This window comes from Adelges cooleyi, unplaced genomic scaffold (genome assembly GCF_023614345.1).
Source record: "Adelges cooleyi isolate 19-005CV unplaced genomic scaffold, UGA_ACOO_1.1 ACOO_flye_CR_arks_rails_tigmint_CR_PRNA_247, whole genome shotgun sequence".
NCBI classification, from domain to species: domain Eukaryota; kingdom Metazoa; phylum Arthropoda; class Insecta; order Hemiptera; family Adelgidae; genus Adelges; species Adelges cooleyi.
The window spans coordinates 14,585,603-14,603,196 of record NW_026095912.1 but is presented as its reverse complement, the minus strand read 5'-3'; the positions used below and the strand labels follow the sequence as shown (position 1 = coordinate 14,603,196).

The following is a 17,594-nucleotide window of genomic DNA, read 5'->3' as shown; positions in this document are numbered from 1 at the left end:
ATATATAATTGCATATTTTGATATTTTTAAATATATATTTTATTATACATTCATGCGGTCATTAACATCAGAGCTCTATTAATAACAAAATCAAATTTACAAGTGTCTCCTTTTTGCTTAAGCCAACAATATGCTTATATCACAGCTTAGATAACACTTTTTTTTTTAAATCCAATTTAAATACTTGTATAGTTGTTTTAGCTATAGTTTTATCTAATCTGTGCTAACGTCTTCGACACTTGTAATATTTTAACACTACACAAACAAAAAAATACTAATCAAAATTTATGAGAGACCAGTTGAAAGCAAACTTGCAAACCAATTGGGTATTAATTATCGGTGACCTTCCAACAGCAGTATTTGTAAATACTTGGAAAGAACTTACAAAAAAAAACATGAACAATACAAATTTAATAGGTAGGTTTACTGATCGTGAGCTGTGCGATTACAAAACAGAATTCAAATCTTTCCCTCGAAGGGAAGGCATATTATTTTAATTATGAACATGTTCGAAAAAAAAAAAATCACTCTTTTGTAAAATAAATTATGCAAAAATAGCAACGGGATAAAATCCGACCAAATTGATGCAAAATAATTGTAGTGTCATTATAATATGTTGGAATACCCAAAATTCTGGTGTCGATACACAATGGGAAAACAATACTATAATATATTGGCACCGAAGGTGAAAACGGTGTTTTTTTTTTACCCAAGGGCGCGATCATTAAACGATTTGTTCGCATTTTATTAGATGTACAAACGATAATATTATTATACGGTACTACAATAATTATTGCCATTACTGCGCCTTATCACGATATTGTGCATTACTGACGTTATCACATCGACGTTATCACAATATTATCAACAATAATAATTACCTCCAACGAAATGTTTGTCCACGGACAGCGGCGTCGTCTTTTCCATTGCGTGGCGTTGCGATAAGGTGTTATCATTTTGTACACGATAACAATGTGATAACAGCTGCAAGTGCGGAATGTACGCGACCCGCTGCTGTTGCTGCAGTCAATTTTTTTCTAATTTAATTTGTTCGGCAAACGATGATTCCTCTGACCAACAAACCCGGCGCGGGCGGCAACAGTAACTTCGGCAAACTGCCTTTGGCCAGCCGGCTGAAAGATGCCGTCAGGTCGGCGCTGTCCGACAAGAACTCGAGGAATCTGTTGGCGTTCCTGGTGTTGAACTTCACGTTCGCCTTTGTGGAGTTTGCATACGGCTGCTGGACCAACAGCCTGGGGCTGATCAGCGACTCGTTTCACATGTTCTTCGACTGCACCGGCCTGGTGGCCGGACTGGCCGCCCAGATCGTCAGCCGGTGGCCCGCCGACGATTCGTACGCCTACGGCTACAAGCGCGCCGAAGTGCTGGCCGGCTTTGTCAACGCGTTGTTCCTGTTGTTCATCGCTTTTTTCATACTCGAAGAGGCCGTCGAACGGGCCATCGAGCCGCCCGAAGTGCACCACGAACGGCTGTTCCTGATATCCGTCCTCGGTCTGCTCGTCAACCTCGTGGGCATCTACGCCTTCCAGCACGGCGGACACGGACATTCGCACGGTGGAGGAGGCGGCGGGCACGGACATTCCCACGGCGGCGGCGGCGGCGGTGGAGGACACGGACATTCGCACGACAACCACAATGCTTCCACCAATCACTCTCATTTCGACGGAGACAACAACCGCAGACGAGAAACCAATCTGCTGCTCCAGAACAGCAACCCTCAGTCGGTCGCAATACCCATGTACAACAACGGCGGCAACAATAACGTCAACAGTTGGCCCGACGACCATTCTTCTCACAGTCATTACCAGACGTCCAGTGATCCCGCAAAGTCTCATCTGATGAAAGGCGTTTTCTTGCATATTCTGGCCGACACGTTGGGCAGTGTCGGCGTCGTGGTCAGCGCTCTACTGATGCGAGCTTTCGGTTGGATGCGTGCCGATCCGATATGCTCGATATTCATCGGGTGCCTGGTCGGTCTCAGTGTTATACCGTTGTTGAAAGATTCCGCGTGCGTACTGATGCAACGCACGCCCGTGGAGTTGGAAGAAAAGAGCCTGAACGGCGCGGGATCGTCGTCGTCCGTCCTACAGCAGTGCTACAGAAAACTGAGAACGATCAGGGGCGTGTACGGCGTGCAGGAACCCAGATTCTGGACGCTGTGTTCCGACTCGTACGTCGGCTGCATAAAATTGGAAGTGAACGCGGCCGAGGTCGACGCCAGGTTTGTCGTCAAACAAGCCGAACAGATATTCTCTCAGGTGGGAGTCCGACATCTGTACGTGCAACTGGACTACACGACGTTGTCGTAAGGTTAACTCGATAGCGGTTGTACTTAAAAAGGCCAAAGTATAAAAAACATTCACAATATGAGAAAATAAAAAAATCATGAAGGTTCGAAACAATTTATTATTACAATATATATATATATATACCGAAGGCGGAAAGAAGTATACAATTACTATTATTGTTAACCAATTTATTTTTTTTTTTTAAAGTAAAATTATATGTTTGTATATAATAAAGATATATGTATACATATTATGTAATACACATATTTATATGTATATATATATTTATATATATATAAATATTATACCCATACACTCTATGTATATAATACCGATATTTTAAATGATAATTTACGGATTCTAACGTAGTCCTAATTAAGTGTTATTGTTGTGATGTGTATAAATAACAATTTTATAATATTATACATTCCGCGAATGGTCTCTCCTAATTCCACCGCCGCTAAAATATAAGTAGCCATGATTTGTTTCAATTGAATAACGGTCCGACGTTTTTGAAATAAGTATACACCATCTAATATAATACGTCCATCGTCGATACGTTGTACAAAGTTTTGTCATGTCATATATATTTTTTTTTTTAATTTTAATTATTAATATTTAAGAATATATCATAACGCGTGTGTTGAACCATTGTATTTTTTTTTTTTTATAACAATCATTATATAAAAAAAAATAACAGTCGAAAACATTATAAATCGTTGTTTGAATTTTGTTACGTTTGTATTTTGTGTACAATTCATCGACAACTTATTTAAGAGAGAAATGTCCTTTTAAAAGAGAAAAGGTACCTTTCTCGACATTCGCATCGAAGCTAAAAAAATAAACAGATAAAACTGTTTGCATAAAATTACAATAATATTGTTTTTTTTTTTACTCTCGACAGCGGACGCTGAACCTACGGCACTTTTGTTTTATTAGGTTCTTAGTAATTATAATCATTAAACGGCAAGTGTTATTGTTGCAAGATGGTGGGGGGGAGGGGAAGCTTAAGTATAGGTAAGGCCATCAAATACCTCTATTCCATAAATAATAACGTTAAAAAAATACCATCAAGTTGAAAATAAAAAAAAACCTATTAAGCCAACCTAATCAAGTGCTATACATTTTTTAATTGGTAATTAGACAGATAAACTCTCACGTTACTCGACAGTGAATAATATAAATGTAATACAGTCTTTCAGGCGTTAATCAGAATAATTCTATAAAAAGTCATTCTATTCGTTAAAAAAAAAAAAAGGTTTGTTTCAAAATTGTATCGCTTACTTGCACAACTTATATTTGATAACTTGATTTTTATTTGCCGCTAATCTCCACATTATTAGGCTGCAATTTATTGTGTTTACTGTGTGCAATTAGGTACCGAGATAAAAATATGTATCGCACTAAATTGCCACGTTCAATTAAGACCACTGTTGAAAAATCGAAACGGTCATTTATCGTCTCGCCCGGTCTCAATGGAAATTGATAGCAATTAAACACATCCACTTGAAATTATTTTCGAATAACAAATAAAAGGTATTTAAATCGGTTTTCAATATTACCATATTTACAATATTACGAATAAAAAAATCATCCGGTTCTGGTCGTTACGATATAAAAAAAAAAAAATTAATTAGCACGATACGTTATTTTCAAATCATCCGCAAGATGATAAACTCGAAGGCATCGTCTCGATAATGGGCGGCACATTATACGATATTAAAAAACATCTAAACGGTTTTTTTTTTCAATCACGGGTCGTTAATAAATTTAAAAAAAAATATATATATAATCTCTGTCTAGCTTTGCCAGTAAAATAATTCAATAATTACTTAATATGATCGTACATGAATTTGTACCTCGAAATAAACAACTCGATTTGTGTGGGCCGTTTTAATTGTTCGTCTAATTAAAAAAAAAAAAACAAAAAAAAATTGTTTTCCTACACAAGTCTGTAATTTTTTAACATCGACGTAATTATTGTCACATGCACAAACAAAATAAATTATAGTCGAAATCGTATTCGAAACGCAACACCCGTAAGTGTTCGCGATACAACTAAAGTGGTAACATAAAAAAAAACAAGTGTACTACTAAGAAAAAAAAAAAAAATATTTTAACAAATTAGCTTTTAAACGTAACATATAAATATACATACATATATATAATATATATAGTATAATAAAATAAGATAACAAAAACTATGCTTAAGTCTTAAAAGTAATAATGGAAGACTGTGTCTAGATTTGTGTGTTGAACTAGTTTGGTACACATCCTATTACCGACGATTAGAATAAACGATTCAAAAGCGTTTTTGTATACTCGATTGCAAGGAACATGACCGCCGAAGCGGGCACCGTACGCACAATGGTGGGCTTGAGACCGCTGTACAGGGCTCCGACGCCTTCGTGTCGCACCACCGACAAGACGGTTCCCAGAAACGCCGTGCTGCCCGCGCTCCCGTTGCCCCCGCCGCCGGCCGTGGCCGTCGCCAAGGTGCCGATTCCGGCGGTGGTCGTGCAAGCTTGGATTCGCGACTTGACCGCGTCCACCGGATAGATGACCACCCACAGGGCGGCTCCGGCCGCCGCGCCAGCCGTCATCGTGGCGAACGGGCTGCAGTGCTGATTGCGTACGCCGTCGGTGGTCGACGGCGACAACAGCTTTCGAGTGGCTTCGTAGGCTCCGAAAAACACATAGTAGCCGGGCATTTCTCGCACGACGGTCGAACCGAACCCGCGATAGAAGCCTTTGACCCCTTCGGTCCTGAACACCTCTCGTATGACGCGCAGAGCGCTCGCCTGGCCTTTGATGCCGTTCGTGGTGTCCGCCTGGAGGCGCACCTTGATCAGTTCCGTCGGGCACAGCGTGAACGACGAGAAAAACGACGCTATGCTACCGGCCGCCGCGTTGGCCATCGGGCTCAGGTGGTCGGCCCCGGGCAAGCCCAGCGTGCGAGCCACCATCGACTGGCACGCGCCGTAAGTGGCGAACAGCACGGAGTTCTCGGCCACGTTGGCGGCCAGCGCCGGCGTGGTGCCCACGTACAGCGCCCGGACGAACGCCCGCCTGGGCGAGCGCGGCACCGACTCGGCCGCCTGCTTCTTGACGGTCAGCATGCAGTCGACCATGCCGCGGTAGGCCCGCGGCTCCAGCTGCATGCGCACCTTGACCGTGTCCAACGGCTGGCCAACGTAGACCAACGCGACGGCGCCCACGCAACCGGCCACGAATCCTATGGCGCCTTCCTTGACCCCTTGGGTGGTGCCGCCGTGTTCGTTTTCGGCCAACGTCATCGCGGGCACGGACTTGGGACTTTGGGTTTGACTGTTGGGCAAGCGGCGCGGTACACGCGGTACGACGGGACGGAAAATCGGCGGGCGGGCTAACACTGCGACGACGGGCGCCCAACACTCGGATGCATGTCTGAAATTGTTTTGCGAAAAAAATTCAACGCGGACGACGAGTGGCGGCAAGACACACACGCGGAGAGAGAGACAACTGCAGCACGCAAAACACGGACACCGCACGTGCTAGGATTAACTGATAACAATCCTTGTGATAACAACAGTCATGACGACGTGTTATCACACAAAACCGGGCTAAACGGTTGGCCGTCAAAAACAATATTATTACTGGCGTATATAATTATCGAATAATAATAAAATATATTTTTTAAACGTTTTAAACAAAATTTAAACGTCCGTACATAGCCGACATCGAATCAATATAATATATTTTAATACGTTAATTATTATAATAATTTCGGTTTAATCGCGTGCTACACACACACACACACTATGTTGTAATAATTAATAAAATAATTACATATATTTGAAAACAACAGCTATATTATTATAATATAAAATAATGTTACATTAAATACGTGTCAGCATTATAACAATATGCATTGCACCCGTTTACACGTTATTAATTAGAGGGAAAATAATAATAATGTTTAATGTATAATAATATAATTTAATAGGTATAAGTACTATCGTTGAGTATACTCAATGGTATGCCTATATATATATTTATTATCTTTAGATAAAACTATAATATACTCGTGCATAATTATTGGACGTGATCACCGGTTGTTTGAAAGGGAAAAAAATAACCCTATTAAGATATTGACAGCTTTATTAATAAAATAATACAAAGCGAGCAGAGCCCATTAATTCGGTATCAATCGAATGACATATTTTTTGGAGACAACAAGAAAAATAATATCTAAGTACACAATAGCAATTGAACGTTGATATTTTTAAGTCAAACAAAAGAAAACACATTTGAATCTAGTAGGCAATTAATTAACTGCTAATATTGAAATAAAAGAGAGTAAAAAAATAAAATAACAATATTTCATATTTAAGTATACAAGTGGTAATATATTATCACTATCATTCGTATATAAGTATTGTTTTTTGTGTTAAACTTGCATATTATGTTTTTTTGTTTAGTTTTTAATCTGATTGAGAACATTAACTTATTTTGATTTTTCTCTTTGGTTCACTCACGGTCATGGCGCACACGTGTATCATAATATGTATTATTACATTAGTGCCATTATTTATACATACAACAAAATGTACACAATTAAACAGCTATTTTGGCCCACTATCAATTCGCACTATTGTTATATTATAAAAAAAAAATATATATATCATACACTCGATGGTACCTGTACAATACTTATAATTTTACACAATTATGTAAAATCAAATTTGAAATTTTCCAAAAAATGTCCTCCAGCCGCACAAATTTGATGGGTTCGCGCTCTGGGAGGTTCTAGGCTTAACTATACCACGGTATAGTTTTAACCTCAAATTTTATGGTTACCGTTTATACCATTTACCTCCAATTGCGCCATTGAACTTGTATATAAAATAAATTAAAAGCTAAACACTCTGGTCTGCTCTTAATAAGGCCAAGGTGAATTTTTTGTTTAAGGACTATCTTGTACTAATATTCTTTAATGTTATTTTATTAAATATGATATGTCTGCCTTAACCGACCAAATCTAAATTTGGGGTACTTCAAGTTCACCCTGTTGGATTGAACGGGTTTTTGTTGCATAATAGGTTTATTATATTAACCAAACCCATCGAATTGTTTCTTTCCAAGAAGAAGAGACTATCAGCAATTTATATTACACTGTCGGTTGATGTAAATAAAGTAAGTATCTACCTATTAGTTTTAATATAATATGCCTACCGAAGAACTTTCAGTGCTACCAACAAAAATGTTTGCGACCTGCTCGACGCCGAGTTATAATAATTATCCATCTTTTTAGAGTAGGCATCGAAGTTTTGTGCTCAGCAACTGAATTTTATCATTATCATGGCCGTGAACAATGGATATAAAACAATTAATTGAGTATACGTCTTGAAGAAAGATATCTAAAAGCTAGCTAATTTAAAGTGTGCCAAACACTACGTTGTTAATAATTAATCAACTGAATTAATTGGCTTGTGGGATGGTAGAGGCATGTTAAGATGTCGAGTTTCCATGAAATTATTGTATTATAAAACTGGTAAAATAAAATAATATTGTGTACCTAATTAAAAGTCAACATAACCTCACCTAACCTAACCTTACAGTAACCTCACACTGACCAAACTTAACCTCACACTAACCTAACCTAACCTTGTTCTAACCAAACCTAACCGAACCTAACCTACCCTAAATATGTAGACAATAATTTTTTTTAATCAAATAGGCTTTTAAAAATATTTTTTGATCCCAAAAAAGATAATAAAACAAACTATAATTAATTAATAATAACGCAATCTTCTTTTTAAAACTTGTCAGAAAAAATTGATTGGACCGTTTTGAAACTATTTCTTTTGTTGGAAAAAAAAAAGAAATTGACAAGCTAAATTTTTAAAAATTAGTGTTTTCCTTATATATATATATATATATTTTTTTTAAAATATTTATTTATGATTTTGGCATTTATATAACGTGAATTATTTAAACAGTTTGGTTGCTTTGTAGTTTGTTAGCACATTGTAATATATAATTTCATAGCTAATTTAAATTGAATTAGTAATACGATAAACAATATAATATTATAATATATATATATATATAAATATTAAATGGTAATTATCCAGAAATTATTACCAGTAATTTATCGTTTATTAACATGTTTAATGTACGCCATTAAAAATAAATAAAATAGTCGCCTATCTATTTCGCGTTTACAGACAAAATTAGCAAAATTAACCGTATTTTGTAAACTAATTTATCTATTGACGTTTAAGTATAATAATTTTGTATTTATTCGGAATTTGGTAGCTTCCCCTCGCCCACTATAGTTTTAAAAAAACAATGTTAATACACACAATGTTAACACACTAAAATTCAAATCTAATAATAATACAGTAAAAAAAAAAAATTAATATTCAGACCCGAGCGTAACCTGTTGAAATTCGATTATTAATTTAATTCACCGGAAAAAGTGATATAAATACAATTTTAATTAACAGACTAGAAAGAAAAAAAAATTATGCATGTACTATACCAATTAATGTGTAATAAATATTTAAAAAAAAAAAATATTTAAAATATAACAAATTAGCTCTAAACAACTTTGCGGTAAATCATTATTAAATTGTTTATTATTGGCAAATTATTTTCTTATTTAAATATAAAAATTGCTCACACCGACAATCACGTCAAAATTACTTCGACGATCGAACAAATTTTCTAATCAACAAATGTCTGTAAATTAAATTATGATAAAAAAAAAACCGGTGTGGTTTCTAAAGAGATTGGCAAACAAAGACGTGACTCCAATTTCCGTTAAAATAACACAAATACATATTTCATTAGTCGTAGAAATGTTTTTAATGTCAAGTAAACAATTAGTCAAATACAAGTAATAATAACAATCAATCGATGAGAGTTAACAAATGTGAAAATGTTTAAATTTATCTCGTTTTTATCTTTCTTAAAAACAAAAATATTAAAAAAATCAACAGTTTTATAAAAACACGCTTGAAAGCAACAACATCACAGATTTCAGCGATTTTCCTTTACAATATTATCATTTGAATACAAGAAAAAAAAAATATATGTATAAATATATATATTAAGTTGTTTACAAGTATAATAAAATAGTATTAAAGCTAAAAAAAAAAAAATGAAAAGAAATTATACATATTTTATATAATATATATATATACGTAAAATTATAATACTTTTTTAAAAACTCTTCAGTGTCGTTCTTTAAATAAATTAACTATCGAATCATAACGTACACATTAATAGTGTAATTATTTAAAAGAAACTTAGTCTCAAAAAAAAAAAAAAAAAATAAGGTACGCGTTAGTAAAAATAATAATAAAAAAAAATATATATAGTCAATATTAATACAAAGTCACACGTTAATCCTATTGAAAAAAAAAAAACATAATTTCAAATATTAGGATATTATATATATATATATTAAGTATAAAAAAAATAAGCTTATTATGTGTTTAAATGGGATTGGCCCGCTTGGACGATATCAACGACGATAATATAGTATTATTTTAGAGTTATTATTTTATCGTTCGTAATAGGAACACCTTTGTGACGTTAAAATCTAGAGTTATACATACAACATTATTTAATATAATCAGTTATTAAAGCTCGAAATCATCGCGACTTTTAGAATAAAAAAAATCTTCTTAACTTGGCGTCAAAAAAAAAAAAAAAAATTGCATATTTTATATTATCATATAAGTAGTTAACGAAGACTAAAATTTGCACAAAATTTTTACTGGTTGTCAAGCGTAGTAAATAATATGTAAATATTGTAATTTTTATCGTTAATTTTAACGCGCGTTATTTTGTACATAATTAATACACATGTTAAAAAAATAGATTGAATTTACTTCTAGCAAAAAAAAAAAACAATCACACGGCAGACAACGAAGACCATAATTTGCCGATAGTCTTTTTCACGCGTAACGCCGGCAGTCGAGCGTTGGGGTTCGGGTGCCAACACTCTCGCATCAATTTGGCCATGCCGCTCAAAATCTGTAAATAAAAAAAATTTAAAAAAATGGCTTTCGTTAGTCTTACTCGAACAATTATTGTTGTAATTAATTACGACCGAACGTTATTGTCGCAACAGCTACTCACAGGGTCTGACCACCAGCGATTGGGCACGTACGGACGGTTACGTTCTGTGCACACGACTTTGCGCATTTCGTCGAAACCCGGGTCGTAGCCCACCCGGTCGTGATAAGGAGGCTTGTAGTCCAGGTCGTCTAACAGTCCGTTGCAAGCGGTCCGAGCGCACACTTCCCACAAAACCAGAGCCAGCGAATAAATGTCGCCCCGTCTGAACGACTCGAAGCATTCGATGATTCTGTTGCAGACGGAAAATATACATGTTTTCATATTGATAAGAGGCCACTTTTATTCGATCGACAGAACACACGTTGTACTTACGATTCGTCGAGCACTTCGGGCGGCATGTACCGTTTGGTGCCAACGCGAGTCGGATTGGCCGCCATCACCATCTCGTTGGTCTTTTGTACATGCGTGACGGCCATACCGAAATCGGCTACAACGCACGCTCCGTTGTTTTTCACCAAAACGTTTTTACTTTTGATATCCCTGTGTGCGATGGCCGGTTTACCCTAAGTGGTAATATTTATTAGTTAAAAATGTCCACACGACAATTTAATCGAAATCATTTTGGTACGTTTCTTCAATTACCTGAGTGCCGAATATTTCCGTATGCAAATGAACGATACCGTTGACGGTGGTAAAACAGATTTTCAGCATCTGGTCGCGCGTGAGCGGAGCCGTACTGGGGTTGTTTAGGTGATCGAACAATGAGCCGTTCTTGTGGTAGTGCGTGATCAGTAACAGTTGAGTGGTGGAGTTGTACGACGTCATGTCGGAACCGATGAAACCGAGTATGTTGTCGTGGCGTAACAACACGGTGCTGTAACGGAAGCAAAACACATACGTGAGCCGTAATTGGACGAGAAGTAATTTTGAAAATTGAAAATTAGAAATAACACATGTTCAAACAACGGGCTGTACAAGACTTTATGGGATTTTTTACACCGTGTTTATTTGTGCAAGAGACACTTTAGATATCAGAGTGAACGTCGTTTTACCTGTAAATTTCGGTTTCTCGCCGCCACGACGATTCGTCTTTGGACAGGAATATTTTAACGGCCACGTGTTCGCCGTGCCACAGCCCTTTCCACACTTCACCGTACCGACCCTTGCCGATCAGGTCCAACAGCGTTATTTGTTTGGCCAACGTGCGTTGCATGAGCAACGGCAAACCAAAACCGCTGCCGGACGTCATGGAATGTTCATTGGTAATGTAGTCGTCGTCGCCGCCGCCGCCGTCCGGTTGCTATCACATTGTGAATAATAATATATTAATTAATTAATACTGGCAGCCGTCAACTGCTCGTCGTCGTCGTACTTACAACGTGATCGCGCAACAGGTCCATGGTGTAGTAGTGACTGTCCAACGGATCCATGTCGAATCTAGCCGAAGCGGCCGCTGCCGCCGATGCGGATATCAAGCGTTTTCTGTGGTTGCGACGCATAATGGCCACGACGATCACGGCCATGACGAGCACACAAACTACGGGAGCCACTATGGCAAACATTAGTTTCAGCCTTTCCGAATCGACAATGTTTTCTGTAAAACACAAAAATATTTATATAATTATAATAATAATTAAACATTATAATGTATAAAATTCGTCTCGTTTCGAAAGAGTCACCTCTGAACTTGTTGTCAATGTCGACCGCCGGAAGGGTAGGGAAATCGCCGTCGTTGCAGTTGTCGCCCTCGCAACACTCTACAATGTATTGACGGATACCGGCTTCGGCCGAGTACGTCGTGTGCGACGAAACCGACTGTATACAAGGGTGTATTTGCTTCGAGTTGGTCACACATCCTCGGCTTACGCGTTCGATGCCGTCCTCTCGCACCCTCGATTTCCAACACTACAAGTTACAAGCAATCAATGTAAGTATTAATGTCCATGCATGAGTAATGAGTTTCAATTGCTGTACGACAAAATTGTACGTTTAGTTCTGTTTTTTTTTCTCGGCCCAGTTACATTTGATGGGTTTGGGTCTTTACGGTCAACGCTAAAGGCTCACGAATCAAGTTTAATTGACCGATTATAGTCGATCAACAAAAGTTGAATATGACTTGAATCCGGTTTTAAAAAATTGTCGTTTCTGTGTGAGGCGGCAATGGACATTAAGAAGATATCTATCGACGCTTAGCTAAAGAAGGAACTAGCATTAGAGGACAAATAGAACATTTAAGAATGTCTGAAGTGATGGCTATGATAACGTTTATGATTAGCGTCAAACTTTCAGACCACTCGAGGCTCATTTTTGTTATATTAACACTACACAAAAAAATATACTAAACAAATGTAAGAGTGACCAGTTGAAAGCGAACTCGCAATTCAATTAGTTTCACACGTTCAAGACAGGTTTCCACTTGATCGATAAAGTTTGACCGAGTCGATCTACTCTATCGAAACAAAATGTTCTCACAACAAATTTCATTCGACTTTTGTTGATCAACTACAATCGGTCGACTAAACTTGATTCGTGAGTAGGCGTCTCTTAACACGCCTCATACGACTGACGCATACGCAAAGTATACTAATTATAGTTTATCCTCCATTGTAAGTATTTTAATGTCTACTGCAAATTCAATGAAATTAGATATTTTATTTTCTAGTTATGTAGTTGTAAAAATGTTTGTATGCTAGTTTGTAAGTTTTTCCTATACTGTACGTTATGTCTGTAATATTATAATATATGGAATTATTTCCGTAAAAAAAATAAATAAATAAATAAATTACAAGATTGACAGAGAGTATATTATTAAAACCGTTTGGACTACTTAGACCGCCTACCCAAACGAGACGCTTTATACGAGTTACCGAAGATTATACGACCGACGCATACGAAAACGGACAACGGAACGGACGACGAGACGCATCTCGACGCGGTTAACGCAAGCCGTATAATATAAGATTTGAGGTAAGCAAAACAAACGTACCTTGATGGCGCGGACGCAGGCCGTTTCTTCTTTGCAGTCGTACTTGGACGCATCCTGCGACGAGCACGACAGACAGTTGAACCTCTTGGTCGCGTCGGCGGCGTCTTCGCTGAACGACAACAGAGATCCGCCGTTGGCCTCGTCCTTGTCCTGCGGCTTGTCCACCGCCGCGTTGGCTTCGTCGTCCTCGTCCGAGGCGGTCATCATGGCCAGATAGCCCAGGTCGTCCGGGCCCACCGGACGGACGGGGCCGCCGTCGGATCGCGCGGTCGCGACGAACAGCAGCATGACCGTCGCGACGCGGAACGCGGTACCGGTGGCCAACATTTTTATCGCATTTCGCCGGTTTCGGTTTGTTTGCTTAATATAAATAATAATAATGTAACACTAATAATACTGCCGTGTTGTTTATGTCGATGTCGTCGTTGCCGTTGTCGTCGGTTGGTTTGGTCAACTGGACGCGATGAAAACGCGCGGCGAGCAAACAGTAAAATATATAAGCGTGTATATAAAAGAGAGAGGTGGGAGTGCGACGACGACCCGAGCGAATGCACGAATAATAAAATGCAGGTAGGCGGTGGTGAGCGAGAAGAGAGATGTGCGCGACGGGACGGGATGAGAATGCAGCGGCGGCGGCGGCCGAGATTGTGTATTGTTATTGTTATTGTGTGATTGGTGATGCGATGGAGATACTGTGCGATGCGCCACTGTAGCGTGGTATGGCCAGGGCCCGGGACAATGTAATTGTCGCGGTATCACGACGTCGCTGGTGGCCGCAACTACCGCGGGACGGGTCGAGTCGCGGTACCTTAGCGGTAACCCGGCACAGTGGTAACCGCGGTTACCGCGCTCGAGCGGCGGCGGCGGCGGCGTACTATCACACGCACAGACCTTTAAGCAATATATTTTGTATACACTTACTATATTGTAATAATTTACAATGTATACCTACTTGTGGGTGACCAGATATAAAAAGTACATTTTTTAAAACTTAGCTCCTCCTCTGTCTTAATTTGCCAATGGTGTTGTACTATTCTACCACCTATTTTGTCCATCTCCATCTGTATAAATTGTTTTTTTATAATCGTATTTCTATTATCCACTATAAAAACTAATTATTTGAAATCATAATTTCATTATAATGACAACTCATTAGGTGTGTGGGTCTTAATACATTGAAAATATGAGAAAATATGTTCTAATGTATGATTATTGAAAAGTATAAATATTTTAATACATTTTTCAAGGTAAAAATACCAAGTATAAAATTGTAATTATAAATACAAAACTATATTGTAGTATGTTTCACACGTATTTAACTTGATAAAATTGAAAATTTAAATGATATTATACTAGCTGCCTGTGTATAATACGATTGCCACAAAGTACTCACAAATTATACACCTACGTGTATTTTTTATTTGCTTAAGTTATTTTATGACTTGGAATATGTTTACAAAAAAATGAAGGTAACATTCATATGAGTATTAAAATGTTGAATTTACTAATATAGGTGAAATAACCACAATTATATTTAATTAATTTTACTTTGATTTTTTCTACTCTTAGTAGGTATTCCGTATTTATTTAAAAATATTATAACAGCTGTATTCTTTACAACTTTGTTAGTAACAATATACATATTATGATGTTAATAAGTCATTTGGCACGTCCGAGAGTGAAAATCATGTTTATATATGTATTAAAAAAACGACTAGGTATTGTAAAATCAATAACTTTTCAGTTCCTCTTTCAAGCCTTATCTAATATTATGTATGGAATACAATAAAAAATCACAACGTTTAATAATAATAAAAAATGATATTTAAATAAAAAATTAATTTCAAATTCTTAATTTAAAAATTTCGTTATCAGGTTTTATCATATTATTGTTTCTTCCATGATATTATTATTTCTTCCATGGGACGACCAACAAAACTCTCTCTCTCTCTCACCGTTTACATAGTGTTTACATGGAAGTGTGTCTGGTGGCGGCCATTTGCCATGACGGCAATATTTACACTATGATAACGAATATTGATAACGAACGTATAATGGGCAGGCATTGACAATACTTAGAAGTTTTCAATTTTGTTTTTAATATTTTTCAAATCGAAACCAATCGTTATTGTGTTTATCAGTTTATATTAATATTATCGAATATAATGGTTTGTTCGTGCTCCGCTTATGGCTGTGTGAATCGACAATCGTCCGGTTCGGATATCCACTTTTTTTCGTAAGTTAACACCATTCGTTGTACTTGAACTTGTTACTGTTATACTTCCAACTCGTATTTGTTGATCATGATATTATACACATTTAATGCACGTGTAGATTTCCATTAAAGAATCCGACTAGAAACGAGCAGTGGATTCGAGCGGTTGATCGAAAAGGATTTGTCCCTACTCAATATAGTAAACTGTGTAGTGATCACTTTGAACCATTTTGTTTTTATGATCCACCCGGAGGAAGTTACAAAGTTCGTTTACACGACAACGCGGTTCCTACAATTTTCTCGGCCAAAAAACAACCGTCAAAGGCTCAGAAATCGCATTTTAAACCAACCGTTTGTAGCGATGATGAATTAGTTCAACAGCAATCTACAAGTGTATCAGTAGAAGGAGGAAAATGTGTCGAAAAGTCTGAAGGTAAGAAAACATTAATATGATCTTGAACGTTTGTCCATTTATGGTCATTCCATGCCAAATCACCTAATGTGTGTGCGAGTGGATTTTTGAAATGCCACAAACTTACATGTCCTATTAAAATAGTTCCATAAAACCAAATAAATGAAGAAAAACATTTTTCTTCATTATTCCGGAAATTTGCTATGAAAACACCTTAAGTTCACCATCACGTTCCTTAATGGCTACCTAATTATGATATCGTGATGGAACTTTCACTAAACAATTTTAATTTAAGTGTTCTTTTTCATGATATACTTGAAAAACATTTTTTTCAAATTTTTCAGTACTTAAAAATTGAAAAATAAATTGAAAATTTTATGAATTTCAAAACTTTTTTTTTTTCATTGTACAACTATAATGAATTTCTCATTATAGTCCTACAGTACAAAAGTTGAGAAATTCTAAGTCGTACAGCACCTAGTGAAAAAAAGTCTCCATTACAAAACTTTTACCAAATGTTCTACATGCATATAAATAAGTGCTGTAAAAATTTCGGAATTTTTGGTTTGTGTGATAAAAAGTTATAGGCTATTAAATGCATCACTTTTTAGTAAAATGCAAAACATTAAGATTACCTATACATAAAAAAAAATTTTAAAAAAAGTTATGAATCAAACAAGTATAGTATGATGTATCAGAATAAAAAAAAAGTTTTGAAATTTTGACCTTAAGTCGGTAAAAAAATTGAATGAAATAGTATGTTCTTAAAATATGTTTTATTTTATTGTAGTTCCATTACTTGGCAATGAGTACTTACTGTACTCCATTACACCATTAACACAATCATCATTTATTCGAGCTGATGAAAATTCTGAAGGTAAGAAACATTTTAAGGTTAAGTACAGCTAATATGGTCTTCAACGTCGGTGTCCATAGATTATAACACCTACGATGAAATACAAGTTATTATGTTCTTAAAATTTGTTCTATTCGATTACAGTTCCAGTACGTAGTACACTTTTGAAAAGTAAAAAACGGCGTTTTGTTTCATCGTCTCCAAAAACAAAATCGAATCGCAGATCTCCTTCAAAATGTGAATTAAAAAACACAATAAAAAAATTATACCGGCAAAACAGAACCTTAAAACGAAAAATCAGAAGGCAAAATTATAAAATTTCTAGCATCGAAGATCAATTAAAAGAACTTAAAGACAGCAAAATGTTAAACAAGGATTCGGAAATGACATTATAAAATATATTTGATGGTCTTCCTCAAAGATCAATTAAAATTTTTTAACATGTACGTATAATGTTTTTTATTTTTTGGTATATTTGTGAACTATTTAATTGTATTCTCATCGTGTACTTATGTTTTTATATTCTCCACCGTGTCTCAATACAAGTTAATATTATTATAATATAAAATATTATGTATTATATAAAGGTGTTATAATGTTTTATAATTACCTCAGTGACCCGTCTCTTTCTTTTCTATTAAAATATAAATTATTAACTTATTCAACTTGAACGACGACTAGCAAGAATATTTTTAAAAATAATGGAAATTAGTTTCAAATTTGTATGGAATATTCGATCGTAC

At 36.4% G+C, this 17,594-nt stretch overlaps 4 protein-coding genes across 4 annotated transcripts; 2 read left to right on the top strand and 2 right to left on the bottom strand.

Annotated features, from left to right (window-relative positions):
* Positions 1-976: 976 nt before the first annotated feature.
* LOC126836465 (zinc transporter 7) lies at positions 977-3,142 on the top strand. Its single transcript, XM_050569919.1, has one exon. It carries the CDS (start codon positions 1,062-1,064, stop codon positions 2,328-2,330), a length of 1,269 nt encoding a protein of 422 aa, XP_050425876.1. The 5' UTR covers positions 977-1,061; the 3' UTR covers positions 2,331-3,142.
* A 1,101-nt stretch (positions 3,143-4,243) lies between these two features.
* On the bottom strand, positions 4,244-5,865 carry LOC126836563 (mitochondrial ornithine transporter 1-like). The gene has a single exon (XM_050570097.1). It carries the CDS (start codon positions 5,603-5,605, stop codon positions 4,598-4,600), a length of 1,008 nt encoding a protein of 335 aa, XP_050426054.1. The 5' UTR covers positions 5,606-5,865; the 3' UTR covers positions 4,244-4,597.
* A 3,621-nt stretch (positions 5,866-9,486) lies between these two features.
* Positions 9,487-14,055, bottom strand: LOC126836424 (activin receptor type-1). The gene is made up of 8 exons (XM_050569797.1): positions 13,369-14,055; positions 12,062-12,287; positions 11,759-11,976; positions 11,435-11,682; positions 11,025-11,256; positions 10,755-10,945; positions 10,443-10,671; positions 9,487-10,337 (listed from the first exon to the last, which is right to left on the bottom strand). The coding sequence occupies exons 1-8, from the start codon at positions 13,693-13,695 to the stop codon at positions 10,215-10,217; spliced, it is 1,794 nt and encodes a 597-aa protein (XP_050425754.1). The 5' UTR covers positions 13,696-14,055; the 3' UTR covers positions 9,487-10,214.
* Positions 14,056-15,425: 1,370 nt separating this feature from the next.
* On the top strand, positions 15,426-17,373 carry LOC126836678 (THAP domain-containing protein 1 B-like). Its single transcript, XM_050570282.1, has 4 exons — positions 15,426-15,604; positions 15,703-16,016; positions 16,786-16,872; positions 16,996-17,373. Exons 1-4 carry the CDS (start codon positions 15,534-15,536, stop codon positions 17,244-17,246), a joined length of 723 nt encoding a protein of 240 aa, XP_050426239.1. The 5' UTR covers positions 15,426-15,533; the 3' UTR covers positions 17,247-17,373.
* The last annotated feature ends 221 nt before the right edge of the window (positions 17,374-17,594 follow it).